Source organism: Neodiprion virginianus, chromosome 6 (genome assembly GCF_021901495.1).
Source record: "Neodiprion virginianus isolate iyNeoVirg1 chromosome 6, iyNeoVirg1.1, whole genome shotgun sequence".
NCBI classification, from domain to species: Eukaryota; Metazoa; Arthropoda; class Insecta; order Hymenoptera; family Diprionidae; genus Neodiprion; species Neodiprion virginianus.
In genome coordinates this window covers 6,363,317-6,379,124 of record NC_060882.1, presented here as the reverse complement: position 1 = coordinate 6,379,124, position 15,808 = coordinate 6,363,317, and the positions used below count along the sequence as shown (strand labels likewise).

General features: G+C 39.8%; 1 protein-coding gene across 6 annotated transcripts in view; it reads right to left on the bottom strand.

Annotated features, from left to right (window-relative positions):
- LOC124307921 (tyrosine-protein kinase Btk29A) overlaps positions 1–15,808 on the bottom strand; it is a 151,742-nt gene that overhangs the window by 39,887 nt on the left and 96,047 nt on the right. The window contains exon 1 of one of the 6 annotated variants that reach the window (XM_046770112.1): positions 6,557–6,729. The exons of 4 other annotated variants lie outside the window; for them this stretch is intronic. Coding sequence is in view for 1 of the 2 variants with exons in the window: in XM_046770111.1 (XP_046626067.1) it covers positions 2,093–2,117 (25 nt within the window). In the remaining variant the exon portion in view is untranslated. Of the gene's footprint in view, positions 1–2,092; positions 2,141–6,556; positions 6,730–15,808 lie in introns of those variants that run through there. One more of the 6 variants, XM_046770111.1, reaches the window with a different exon arrangement.

Genomic DNA, 15,808 nt, shown 5'->3' with positions numbered 1-15,808 from the left:
TTCAAGCTGATCCAATTTAAGGGTGGGATGGCGGTTGATTTCAACACTGGTTGACGCTGTGGCAAATAACAAATCGACTAAAAGGCGTCGTAGTTCCGTATTCAAAGATGTCTTTTATCCAAGGCATACGTCAATAAGACGATCACTGTGTCTCAGTGGGTGAAAACGACTGCCGTTAATTAATTCGATTTGTAAGATCCAGTTTTCAAATACAAGGAGAAAGGAATTCCCCGAAGGAATCGTCGTCGTTGTCGTCGTCATCGTCCTCCTCGTTATCGCCGTTATCTTTCGGTACCCAACCGTTTAAACGGTCTCCGTTTCCGCCACCTCACAGTTAATTGGAAATTGCTTCAAGTAATTTTCTGAGAACCTGCTGCATCTATAAATCGCGTTCGCGCTCAAGACAAAGCCGACGTACGGTGCTGGAGGCGTTTCTGTTGATTGTACAAAGGGATCTCGAGGGAAAAATGTTGCCGGTGAAAAGCATGGGAACAGCATCGGGGCTTGTTAAGAAAAAACGTCCGTCACTCCTTCTACTTGCTACGCACTTCTCCTTCCTATCATCTGCAAGTTATTGAGTTTCTAAGAAACGGAAAATAACGCAGAAGGTTACGGCGGGTGAAAGGGAATTTCGAAAGGCGCGGCTGGAAATGTACAATCCACCTACACTGAGAGAAATTCTTAGTTCCGGTTACCGCTCAGTTCTTGACTGTTTTCATTTTTTACCACGATCCAAAAATATAGTTCTAGGTGGAAAATGAAAATTAGTTTTCTAGCTCTTACCAAAAAATCTACTATCCGTTGACTATTCTTTCTCATTACGATCGCTGTTGCTATATTTTCTTGCAACTGTTGCGAAAATTGACGTTAAAGCCTCGTTTGACTAAAAAAGTAGAGTAAACCTCGCAAACTGACTTTGCGTTGCAATAACACAAAAAGGATCGACAATAGCGCAAAATGGTTAGGCGTACCTCGTTTTTCCTAATTCCAACGATATTCAAACAGTTCTTTCAACGATACCTTGTTTTACTGAATTTTTCTAGTTACTGTAACAACTGAAATTTTTCTCAGCGTACAGCGTGTAACGTCGGAATCTTTCAATCGTTCCGTCAACAGCCTTTCGGTAATTAGATCAGGGAACGTAAAGCATGGTCGCATTCTTTCCACCCCCGCACAAACGTAACGGGGAATTGGTTTCCAAAAACCGTCTAATCTCCTCAGTCACGGCTGGTGTGACAGACGAGTATTTATTAATAAACTCCCGCAGCTTTAACATTTTAGATTCAAGCTAGATTTCAATCGAGTCAATCAACTGTCAAATTTATTTTCAGAGTTTACTCTCTCTCGTCTTGGAAGTTGGGGGAATGAATTTACACGATTGAAAGAAGGACGTTCAATTCCGAGTGTCTACTAAAATGATTTGAAAATATTACATTTTTTTTATACACCCTCTTGAAACAGCGTAGCTATAAAATTTCTCGAAAATTCCAGATTCGTCGGATTTCTCGAGAACGTAACGCTTAGAATTTCAGAGAGAGGAAAGAAATCAGTTGTTTCAAAGTGTACGTAAACTTTTTTTTTAAAACTTTTTGTTTTTTTTTTTTACTTCAATTTATACGTATATATATATTTCAAAACGCAAGTTGCGTCATAAACGGAAAAGGGTTGACGTTGCTTTATATTGTCCCCGTTTTTCCGTTTGGCTAATCCTCTTTGCCCGGGAAATTGAATCAAGAAGTCTTACCGCCGGTTTAATTGGCTTACTTTATTGGTTGACCCCAAGTTATCGCCTGCCACTTCCGAGAGTAACCCGGCAACCTATATCTGAGTGGATTATCCGCTACCCGATAGGTTTAAAACAAATGTCCTGTATATCAAGTTATCTTATCCTTGCTTTTCGTAAATTTTTTTTCTCCACGAAACTCATTAGTTTACCTGTCTGATGTCTCGTTTCGATAAAATAAATAACACAAAAATATCGGTTCACGTGTTTTCGCGTAAAAATGATTGAAATTTCAAATTAAAACAAAAAAAAAAAAAGAAAAAAAAAAATACGAGAAAAAATGTATAAATCGAAACGATATTTACTCACGACTCGATCGTCGACTGGAAATCATGATAACTCTGTTCGATGGAGCAACTTACCTGTAAGAAAAAAGATAAACGGAACATTAATTACAATCATTCAATCAAATAAATAAATACAGAATGAGTTGATGAACCTTCGAAATGATAAAATTGGCACGTTTAATAAACACCATTTATTTCAAATGTCACTGAGCAAGCGATTGCTGTATTTTCAGGCCCCCTTCCCCCTCCCCGCCTCCTCCCCCTATTGAGGAAATCTGATCGGAAAATATAATTGATCATGGATGAATAAATTGTAACTGTAATAAAATCCCGTTATATGAAATATGACGATATTTCGTTTATAAAGTCCTTGCGGCGACGATCATTAGTGCCGCGTTAGAAAAACTTATCCAAGGGATAAGAAATTCATTACTGAACGCATGAAAGCAAATTATTATTCCACTTTGTTCGAAGTATTATAGAATAGTATAATAATAATAGTGATGAAGAAAGAAAAAAAAAAAGATTACTGCCCACTTCGTACAGAGGCGAGAAATGTCACGGAAAAGTTTAAATTAAATTTCTTATAATATATCTCGAAGGATGATGAACGTCGCGTATCAATTTTTACGAAACACGACTTCGCTCGCGGAATATCGAAATATAATGAGCCTTTTCACCGATTACCACACCTGGTGTCCGTACAACGAAGCTTCAATACTTACTCGGCAATATTTCATAAAGTATATAAGAATAACTACAATATACGACTGTACGTTTATCATTTTTCTTTCCTTTTTCCTTTCGCTGTCAGAAATAAACCCGAGAGTTTATAAATATCGTAGCGAAAAATAAAAGAGAAGGATCGTTAAACGAACGTTGGAGTAATTATGTAGCGCGAAAGAAGCGGATTTCTTTCACGACGAGTATTATACAGTATTGTCATTACCGTTGTTGTTCTTGTCATCATTAAATAAATCAGCCAAAAAGTAATGAAAAAATTTCTTAACATACGCGAAAATCCGGCGAACGTTTAATCAAACGAGACAGTGGAAAAAAGTGAAAGTAAAAGAAAACTGATCATCCTTCGAAGGACAATAATACATGTTACACAACGACGATTATTGACAAAGGTGTGAAAACTGTATATTATATCACGCGCACCTTTCTTCTTCTGCATTTCATATTTGCAGGATAATTTATACGTGTCGGAAAACACCGGGGAAATTTCTACTGTAGAAGTATATATACCTACGTGTAAGTATATTACGTACGAATGTACGAATGTATACATCACGTGCACACGTTGAGGCCGGAGAAGGAAGACGTATTACGAAATCGGAGATGGAGGTGAATAACAACTCGACACATTTAATCCTGGTTTATCTCGATTGGTGTTGCCTACCTGCAAGGGAAGCTTTCGTCGTATCGCCGATTGCATAATGCATCACGTTTATCTTCGGTTATTGTTTATCACCGTGAAAAATACTACGTCCACTGTACATGCCGTATGTATATAAATATACGCACATATATATGCGTTTTACATGGATAATGAATGTAGGTATAGGTGATAGACGGTCGCACGTGAGGCGTACACAAAACTCGAGGTTTGAAAGCAAGCCAAATTTGAAATTGCCTCGCTGTGTCGAAGCACAAAAGTATCTGGGGGGGGGGGGGGCAAGGTTGCAGACTTTGCGGCGTGACTCACTATATTGGCATTTCTTTCATTAATCCTGGCGCACGTTTAATTTGTCGCCTGGTATGTTATAATTTTTGCACCTCGTAATCCAGACTGTATAAAGTTTGCCAACAATATTACCCCCCGTGTACCGCTAATTGCTTGTTTTTCGGACGTATCGATATCACGCGTTACGTATTATACACACATGCATGTATATAGATATACATATAGATGAGAGGTCCAGTCTCCGTTGTTTATCACGAGTTGTATACGTACACATGTTTTCCAATTATACTTCTCAGGTCAGACAATAATTAATCGCAGCGGCGTCTTTTTCAATTTTCATTACGTCAAGCCGCAAACGTATCCCCTTCGACGAATCGGAGGGACGTATTGTTGGGAAAATTCTTCTCGTCTAGTCACAGCTACGGCAGCGAAGTAACCGTCGAGCGAAAAACGTCAAAGTTCAAAGAAGGTGTAACTAGATACAAGACTCGGGATTTTCAGACAGAGGGATTCCTGCGAATGAAAACCCTTGCCATGCAAGCAGGTTTGCAAAATTTAATACATCTCACAATCAGCCTCGGCTGACGTTTATACGCATAGATATACCGTACCTATGTGGCGGTATGGCGTATGGAAGAAAATACTCACAGCCACTAGGGCAAAACTTAACCCATCACTTTTCGCATCAGCATAATCAAAAGTAGCACGAGCTTCGCAAAGCATGAATATTGAATTATTCAATACCCTGTGCACGTATACACGGACCGAATTATGTATGTATGTATCGCTGGAGAAAGGGTAATTACATGTTATACTGAAACGGAAAAGTTTGCACATTTTCTTCAAGATTGAATACACGTGGATTAAAGAAACGAGGAAAATATTCATATAAAAGGGTATTTACGAGCAATTCTATAAGAAGAGAAAACTTGTCGTATCGTATTTATTCCACTTAACGCATTTCACCATGAAACTATCTTTGTTTTTTTATTGTTTTTTTTTGCATCATAACGATCATTGTTCGACATAAGCTGCGTTATTAATGGCTGTGCGTGTACGACGAGGGAGGTTGAAAACTCGTATGGAACTGTAATGATCGACATCGGAAACGGATGTGACGTATGCATGAACCATGCGCAGGGATTGCAGGCGAACGGAGAGAATAACTCAGGTACGCGTACCGTCGGTGATCTTTTTATGTGGGGCATTCCATGCCAACCCTCATCATCTCCGACTTTGCTTGAACTTTAACACGGTGTTTCAGGGGTCGACAAAGTAACCCTTGAATTATTTCAGTTTTTTTTTCCCCCCACTGGTTAAAGAGTTTTCTTATTTTCCGCAATAATTTATATCCCAACGTCGATCAGTCGCGCGTATAAATCGTTAATACAAAAAATCTTCGCCATAGATTCAAATGGAAGGGAATGTTTTTTTTGTTCATTTTTTCGCACGATTGACGGATATTGGAATATAAATTAGTGCGAAAATAAAAGAAGCTTTTAAGCGGAGTTGGAAAACAAAAAAAAAAGAAAATAGTCTATATAATTTAGGGGTTACTTTTTCGAACCCCGATATAGTAAATTAAAGTTCAAGTAAAAAATCGGAGACGGTGGGGGTTGGCGGCAGATCAAGTTGGCACGGAATGCCCTATGTATATGTAAATCCTGTCGATGGTAATATAAATTCCGTGTACCACTGGAAAACCGAATGTACCGAATAGAATATAATGTGCACGGGGAGGAGTTTAATTGGCATACCAAAGCTCGCGGTCAAAAATCACAAAAAACATCGACTGATCTTTACAATTTGGCGTTCGTGCAGCTGGCATGTTTTCCTGCGCGTCGTTCTTCGGCGATAATAAAAATGAAGAAAAAAAATTCATTTTATAATAATGTGAGTACTGGTTTTTCAGAATCGGTGAAACGATGCGATTTTTTTTTTTTTTTTGTTTTTTCGTTACAGAAATAATTCAATAATGGGATCTTTTCAAAGTTATTAACAATCGTGCAATCGTAGATGACACACTAATGGGTTTCCAATTTTTTTGGATTTTTTTTTTTATCAATACCTCAAGGGAATATTGTTTCACCTAACAATAAATTCAACTCGATTAATTTTAGCTGCACTTTCAAACGTTCGTTACGTCATACTTCTGTTTCCATACAACGCTTTGACCGAACCGTACTTTTCGCAAATCTGTAACCGACCGAGCTTCGGTATGATAAATAAAACGGGATGAAAATTGTTACAATATACCCTGCAGCCATCGCATCGCCGGCTTTAATGTTCGGGTAAAAAATAACAACAATACCTGATCTCGGCAAAAACCGATCGTAAAAACAGTTTCGTACCGATAGCGTAGCGGCGTTATTTTTTCAATCCCGTTATAAAATCCTTTCACAAAAATTGTCAATACAAGACGAAAAAGGAATACATAGATTGTTGCATCGTGTCCCCCCGTACTTTTATTCCTCTACGTCTTGTGATTTATCATTGTCGTCGACCCTTTTCTTCGTACGTACACCCTGTACAATTCTCGTTTCGCCAACTTATACCGCATACTCACGTTGTGCGTTACACGTTACAACGAATCTACGAGGGTATAACACGGGCGAAGATTTGGGCTCAACGATGAATAAAACATTGCGCGAAACATAGTTCGACAAAAGCACAAACAAGAGCGATTACCATTAAAAAAAAAGTCACGATCCATTTCGCGATGAAACCGAAACGCCCGCTTGCCAAAATGATACTCAATTATTTTTCCTCACGCCTCAAGTTTCGAGACGTTCTTACCTCTCGGCTAATCATCCAACGATCCCAGATATCCGGTAGGGAAAAGAAGCGATGCACGTTTAAGGTAGAAAATCGTTCTTCTCGAGAGGCACTTTGATCACGGATATCCCAGCCCTCGCCCTTCGGTTTCCGTTTGCGTTTCAGGGCGGGGTGCAGCGTCCTGATCAGCGACGCACAGGGTCGTAGAATTTCCGTGTTAAAGAAAAACAAAACAAGGCGACACACCCTCGGAACACCGACGATAAACCGCGAGGCAGCTGAGATATCTGCAAAACCGGGAATCACGGGAATTCGCGACGATACGTCGACGCACTTGCTCCGGGCAGCCGCACCGACGGAACTGAGTGAATCACGAGTTGGGTTGAGTGACGCGGCGCAAGGCGTCGGGACGCCGAGTCTTCGACCGACGAGAGAGAGAGAGGAGAGAGGAGAGAGAGAGGAGGGGGAGGGTGTAGGGCAAGGGCTCTCCCTCGCATCGAATTCTGTCCACTTTCACCGTCGGAATGAAATCTGACTCGGATGTTGAACTTCGCGCATCAAAACAGTCGGATATGTGTTATACATGCTGGAATTCTCGCCATTTAAATAGTCCCAAAATTTCCTAACTGCATCCAAAGTTTCGCTCTCTGTTTCCGTTAATGCGCGCGCGCGCGCGTGTGTGTGTGTGTGTGTGTTTTCCTATATTCATCGTCGATCAAGCGGTACTGTAAAAAATTCTCCGTCAAACGGATTTTTGATCTTTCAGATTTAAATTCTCTAGTCGGTAGTAAAGATTGTAAAAAAAAAAAAAAAAAGGAAGACAAAACATAAAAATAATCAAAGCGATACAGATATTTAACTTGCGGAAAATCGGTATATCATCTCATTCCCTGTGAAAATGAGGAAAAACTGGTCAAAGTTTTTTTTTTTTGTTTTTTTTTTATACAGGTAAACGGGTTTATTATTGTCCTGTAACGGAGGAAATATACAATTCTCCCCGGAGTCCTCGTATAAACAAGTGTTACAAAAGAATTGAATATAAAAAAAAAAAAAAAAAAGAAATGGGCGAGGGATTTTCTTCGATAACCAATAACAATGTTTCGATGTGATTTATATCACCGTTTGAATATAATCTTTAGTCGAATTAAACCCGAACGCGGGCACCAGCTGCAATTTTATTATACATTATAAACGCGATTCGTTTCCCACTATAAGCGTAGAGTTGAGCGTTATACATGTGTGTGTGTGTGTTTGTGTGTGTGTGCGTGCGCGTAATCCTGTGACATGTAAATGACGTGAAAACAAGCGCGATTAAAGTTAAGCACCGTACATTTGCGTGGGTAAGTGAGTGAAGGAATGCGAATAATTTCACGGAAGATGTAGTTACGTAGGAAAGAAAATTTTTTACACGTGTAACATACATTCGCTATTTTTCTCTACGGCAAGAATTACTGCGGAGCATTATTATACCTGTGTCGGATTTATTCTTCGTTTTACTTTCACCCTGCGATGCGTGCGTTTGACGGACACGGTATGGATGAAAATTTTTCAACATCGGTAGACACGACATCGAAACACGAATGGGTTATGTTTTGAAAATAAGCAACGAGTCGATTATTCAGACTAACGAATGAAAAAACAACGTTCAAAGAGTTTTTGAAACTGACATCGATTAGTGAGATTTGTGAATCATGAATCGATATTTTTTAGATAAACGATTCTCTAAATACAAGAATATTTTTTACCATCATCACGTCGCTATCGGTTCATTTTAAATTTTCACGATTGCACCGATGTTGATTGATGAACGGAAAAAAATCTGTCCCATTAAATCTGTGAAAAACAGTTATTCGAACAAAACAACCCAACGTGGTACATCGATTTTTCAACAATTTTAAAGAAATTTGAATGAAAAAAAAATCAACATTCAGTCACTCGATTACGATTGCAATTTTCGCAATGTTTTTCCCCTCTTCGAAGGTTCAGGAAAATTATCCTAACAACTCTAAAATAAATTTGATAAATTGCCGTTATCGATAGCATCGTATTGAAATTAATGAAAAGGGTGTCGAATTCCGTCTCAACAAACTCATCAAAGCGAGAGTTTCTAGTCTTGAGACATTATGAAAGCTGCTCAATACCCGAGAACTACCGGACAAAGCTTTACAAGTTTTCGCGAACATTTTCATACGTACATCCACCCCTGAATGCTGCAGAGAATTTTTTTCTTTCTCCTCGGTTATTACGGAGCTCGTCAGTAGCGTTCGTAACGCGTTATGAGCTGCGTGGGTGTTGTTCGTGGGGATTTCTCGTACATATATACATATACATACATACATATATATATATATGGGGAAGCTTCGAGTCCGAATTCTCTTTCCCCTTTCTCTTCTCGGCGACGGATGAGGTAACGCTGCCGGAAGGTCCTCGACCGTGACCCGAAAAATCGATAGTCGAGCCACGGATGCAGATTTCGCATCCCGCGAGGCGAAAGAGAGAAAGAGAAAAAGAGAGAGAGAGAGAGAGAGTGAGAGTGAGAGGAGGTAAAGAGGGACTCGGGGACGCTTTTGAAGTTGGAAAAGCTCGAGAGAAGCCTCACGCGCGAGTGCCTTCTCGACTACTCTCTTCTCCCTCCTTTTCCCTCCGAGGCCGGAGACTCGAGACACCGTCATATGCCCAAATTTTCCAAACTTATTATCCCGAGCGTTTCACACTTCCCAGGGATTCTGCGTATATATATATACCTATATACAAAACACACCCACACACACATACTCGCCTATACATCTTACCTAGGCACACGTACGTACGTTAAACGAAAATGTTGCCTGGCCGCGTGTTCCGTACGGCAAGTAGCCACTTCCGGTACATGATCAGACCGCCCGTGGAGGCAAATGGGAAATGCATCCAATTTATTATTACGACCTATGTACCTCCTCCCTGATCGTAAGTTTTTGGAATAAAATTTTTACCCCTGCGAGATCTCGGAAAGTTTGCAAAAATTATTACGGTAAAATTATTCGCAATACTTGAATACATTATATATATATATATATATATATATATATATATATATTCTTAAATAATGATCTCGTAAAAATTTCAAATATGGTCGGGTAATGTCTTTGCTCGACAAAGTTGAGATTCACAAAAACGTTGCCAGCATATTTACGATCTCGTTTCTAAATGCAAACGTATTAGGAAAATGAAACGTGCGTTAATTTCCAGTACATGAATAATGTATAACGCTTGACTATGAAACTATTATCCAAATATTATATTTGTAACGGTAATCGTACCGAACGTGCAATAATGATTATTACACGCATGTAACGTGCAACGAAATCCTTCTAATATCGAAATTGTACAACGATATTGCAACGTCAACTACGGAGCTCTCATTGGAGGGATGAAATATGACTGAAATAACGTCACCACGATGTGCTACGTACGTAACGAAATTACCCAGTAATCTGATGTTTTATACATATATATAAAATACAGATACGTATATATACACATATATAGAGTAGCTTTTAGCTGATATTCAATAAAGGTGGAAAATCACGGATTCGCAACATTGTTATACCGCGTACCGCTAAAAAATTCACCCGCTGCAGATCTTAGTATACTCGCAAAAATCATACAAAATAAGACAAGACTATGCTCTGCGAATAATAAATTGATGTATAAATTTTTCTGTTAATATTCGATTGGTAATTGAAATTTTTTTCCTACACCTAGTAAAAAAACACATTAATTAATTGTACAAGATACGCGCAGGGATAAATCGTGACAAGCAAAACACGGTATAATCCGTATAAATTTTTTAATAAAGAATAACGAAGTAGAAAAACAACGAAGAAAAACGAATTTCCATCACGACACGTGAAACGTTGAAAAAAGTACGGGGTAAGAAAAAAAACAAGGTGGGATTATGAATTTCGTACCGACTCGGGTACTTTTCTTCCTACCTTTTCTCGTCTCGGAAACGCGTGCATACTGAAACCCGGACACCCACACCCACACACACAAACGTAGGTATATGTATACGCGTACGTACGTTTACGTACAGACATAACTCGAGGCCGGTTTGTTCCGGGCTTAGCTTGAAGAATATAAGCTGGAGGCAGCGCAAGTGGAATAACAATTGTAAAGGAGGTGCGGAGGGACTCGGGGGTGGTCGGCGAATGCATGCACCCTGAAGCGTAACGGGCGCCGGTGCATTGCAGCCATAGGGAGATATTTCTATTATGCAAATGTTTCGCATGGCGGATTCGTGCAGCGCTAGGCTGCGAATTTAGCTGGTAGCGATGGCCACTCTGGGATAAATATAATCGGAGGAATCGATCAATCTATTTTGTCAAACTTGTGCATCTGGAACCAAAATTCAAGTGGAGAAGTTTTTTTTTTTTACAATTTACAGCTTCGTTCGAAATATTTTTCAATTTCAAGTATAACTAATAATAATTGATACTTTGATCACGTAAATTGATACTTTATTGCGTCGTTCGTGGGGATAAACAAAACAAACAGAAACGATTGCGAGGAAAAATAATCAATTGTATCTAGTCGATTAATCGGGATTTTCGATTAAATCGATTATTTTTGGTCACTCTGGAGAGAATCGATCGGATCTGATTTGTCAGCCGCGAACAAGATTTCATACTGCGAGGGGATCGGTGTTATATTTTCTTACCTAAATACAAATAAGAATTAAAATAGGTTCGATAAAGTGTCCGGAATCAGAAATTTTTTCAATACCGAGAAGAGCTGTTTTTTCTTCGTTGCGTGATTATTTATCGCTTCGATTCGTCGGCGGAATGTTTTTCATGATATGAGAAATTTGTTTCGTGACATTTTTACAGGTCCTAAAAAATTTATATCACGCTATCCTCAAATATACAAATAACAGGTACAATACAGATATACGCGGTATAATTTAATGGTTTCAGCTCGATGGCAATAAACGTCAACGCAGCGAATTGCGAGGTGACATTTTTTCATCGTGAAAATTGATTATTGACGACAGGAAGGCACGCCGCCTTGGCATCGATAAATAAAATTTTCGGCTCGCTGGCGGTCCTCTTCTCATATTTTTTTTTTAACCGCGTTAAAAAACGTTCGAGGAATGCGAGCGACACAGACTCCCGGTTGATAAAATTTAAACTTGTCCGGCCGGTATCGCGATCGCCATGCGTGATGCGTACGCGTAATGTAGGGTGTACGATTGAGGAGATCCAGGCGATCATCGGAGAGGAAAATACACCGGGTGAAACGCGACGGGTTTAACGCGATTCCGATAATGGTTAATGGCGCCATTGTTTTCGAATTACATAATTCATTGAACGCCCAGCATCACGCCGTGCAGGTACAAGGGAAAAAAAGATTGCACGATAATCAATGTTACACGTTGTATCAGTCACAGGCATTAGTTTCGCCGAATATATTGGAAACGATTTATAAACCGACGGGGAAATTAAGCGGATCAATGACGATTACGTGAATTACATGCTTTGCCATTGTTGCTTCTAAAATCGATATAAAAATCACAATTATCGTCCCTCAGGAAATTTTTACCCCATGTAGGTATAACAAGGTAAGAAACGGTAGCTTTTCTGAAAATACAATATTGGATTTATACACATATATACATATATATATTTCGGCTAAACTGCATAGATTATTCAATGAAAAATATTTAGAGATGGTTATTATTGATTGTGTACTCATTCATTAATTCACTTCTGTATCACAAAAATGCGGATTGTGTCACGAGATTTCATTATTCGCCACCGTAATATCAGCGGTAGGAAATTCAGGACAAACGAAAAATATTAATTACCGTCATACTATTGCGCAATAAAGTTCTAAAATTACGATTATACCTTGGTTCGGATAAGCATAATTCAATTTAACGTATTCGTTATTCAAAAAAAAAAAAAAGATCCGAAATTCGATATCCCCATACGAATTATTACCCTCGATATGCGCGAGTTTTTCCCCTTATCAAAAATCCGTTTTTTTTCCCATCTCCCCAATTGTTGCGCAACGTTTTTTTCTTTTCTTTTCTTTCTTTTTTTGTTTTTTTTTTTTTATTCCCACCCCAGGACGAAATCGCAGAGGGAAAAGGGATCGTCGTTTCGATACATCCACGTAGATTTTCAACGCTCTCTGATATATCGGATTTTCTATTGTGTTTTGCGAAGCGGGTCCGAGGGTCGCCGAAAATAATAAAAACAAAGAGAAAACAACACACCGGCTGAACGGTTCAAAATCACACCGTTAAACTCAGATATTCGATCAAGCTTGAAAATAAAAAAGATGAGAAAAAATAAACTTTGTGCATTTCACACAGCGAGGCGAAGAAATTCGCGCAAAGGTCTCGTCAGGCTGATCGAAATTACGAGTCAATCAATGCGCTCAGCGATGATTTTCATTAATACTTTAATCAATCATCGGGCGAAGGCTTCAGGGTCGTTTTCCAAAATTTAGTCGTCACTCGACGGTCAGCGTGAAGCTGTTTGTCATTCCTGTACGGATATACGATTTTATTAGTTGCTTTTTTTCTTTTCTTCTTCATCCTCTCGTTTCGTCAAACGCGAGTGGAATTTCTGCGTCGATCGATCGATGAATTAATCGGTGCAATGAGGCCGAATGCGAAACGCGCGTCGCCATGCATTCTAATCGTTATAAACGTCGAATACGAAATAAAAAAAAAAAACAAATAAAAAAAAACCAGGTATTTCAATGGTAAAATTAATTTCGAAGCTCGTTTTCGAAACCTGTTCAACGATTTTCACAGTTCAACTTCCACTCGACATCTCATTCCGAATCTCTTCGATTATATTACGCGCTGCAGACATTGTATTACAATTGATTAACGACGTTATATCGACACTGCATCGGTTCGGAGAGACTAATGCTCGTTAATTACCTTGACGGCTCATTCGAGGAGGAGAAACGCGACGCTCGGTGTTAATTTCCCACCTTGACCCCAAAAACTTGAGGCAGCTCATCAACCACCGCCTCAACCTCGGTAAGTTGCTGGCTGGATCCCGGAAAAAGATGATCGATTCACGTTCACGGAAATATAGAAGAACCGTAGGAAATTGAAGGAGGTTGAGAAAAAAAAAACAAAAAAAAAATTTTTTTTTAATAATCCGCAAACTCGATCCTAATGGTCGAGGATAATTCGGCGCCCGTATCGCGTTCTTCTTAATTACCATGGTAAAAAACGAACGAAAAAGTATTATCGACAAACGGAAGTGTCTGCAAAATTATAATTCCAAGGTAAGGTAGGGTACATCCATACACCGATCATGAAATCAACAACATACAGATATTATCATACAAAGCAGCTAACGTGCAATCGATTAGATAAACAACAATAAACAGAATCGCCACCAATTTCGGACTGTGAAATTCCCCGACTTTTTCACATTCAAAATGGAAATTTATCGTACACCATCTGCCGCTGTTGAAATTAAAACAATGAGACGAAACAATTAATTAAATCGTTAAAAATTATATTTTCATTTATTTCAAAGTATTCGTGTACTTGATATTCCAATTTTATTTCATTACTCCGTGAAATGTGTAACAGAGAGAATGATGCGAAATTTCAAGTTTCAAATAAAAAGAATTAGTCCAAAAATTCGTTAAAATTCCCCGACAATTCCAAACTACGCGAGGTTTTCAGTTACGGAGTATATCAATTCTGCAATTTAATTCCGCGAGCCAGTGATCGATCATTTATTCGTCATTTTTTTTTTTTTTTTTACATTCTTTTTTTCTATATTACTTCAACGAACAATAACTGTGGAACGGCATGGTCCGAGCGAGGTGAAATACGCATGTCACCGACGCGACGTTACGCCATCGGTAATAATTTATCCGGTGATAATTTTGGAGAAAAAAAAGAGTTTTTTCACGCCGTTGAGTAACAGCGGCTCTCTGCGAGTCGGGTATCCGATGCTTCCGCGTTCGAGTGATCGAGCATTCGGGTCGTGGAGTAAAAATAAAAGTAAACTATCGAATCGTAGATCCCCGTAAAACAATACACGACCACCTATCCAGATCCAGGACGAAACGAAACGAATTATCGTTCGAGGCGATCCCTGAAACCCGAGACGTGAAAATGTGCGATTGTTCGGAAAACTTCTTCACAATTTTCGTCGATTATCGTACAAAAGGGGTAGGTGTGAGTTACCTACACGAGTGTAATTACATCGTGGGAACAAGTCGAAAGTCAATCGGACAGGTGCGACCGCTCGGTCTCGTCAACCCTTTTAACCTTTCATCCCCAAATACCGGGGCGCTTCCGAACCCCTGGCAAAATTTGCATCCCTTAGAGTTAATTACTAATTACCTCGACGGACGTCGTCGTGCCCGAACGACCCGAGGTCGAAGGGTCTCTCGCCTCTTCTTCGAGGATTCGAGGATTCGAGGATGTTCCGTTTGCATTGGTGGGTGGTTTTTGTTCCTCGACGAGTTCTCGATACAGTTTGTAATGAAAAACGTCGTCCCGCCGAGGTGCGGGGGGGGGTTTGAGCCGCCCTTGATACGCGCGAGGAGAATTGGCACTCGGCCTGTTAAGGCCTTTCACCTTCTCATGCGTTATACATTCGACACAACGTATGTGTACGTGCTGGGTTCTCAGACGACCTGCAACCCGGCCAACTATCAGCCGCCGCAACTTCTTCGAAGTGCGTGCACGTCAACCTCAAGTGCGAAAAACGATGCGACGACTCCGCGTTTACCGGCGCGACGATCGATGAATTCGAAAAGATCATTCGCATCTGACCTTCCGAAGTCGGGACGACGATGCGACGGCAGGTTTGCGGAGTGCAGGTAACACCGACGACCTGAAACTAAGGTTGACGCCAACATCCGACCACGACGATGGAAACTTCCAATATACGCGAAATTTTTCACTCAAGATTTCACGAAGAGCAGAAGAACCACGATCGATCGCTTTATCGGGTTCGTTGGAACGTTCATACTTCACGGGATGTTTTATACGCCGATGTTTTTCAACGTTTTTGCTAAGCGCACGATTTGAGTAAAATTTGCTGTGTTTTCAGTCGTTGGTAACCGCGAGTAAATAGCGTTTATTCAACTCCGCAACGTTTTCTGAAACACTACGAGATCCGGTTGAACTTTGCTACATCGGTGTACCGTGTAAGTGTCACGACGCGTGCGAGAGGTTCGGTGCAACTTGATACCAAACTCAATCATACCTTGAAAGTCTCTCGTTGGTTAGCGGAATCG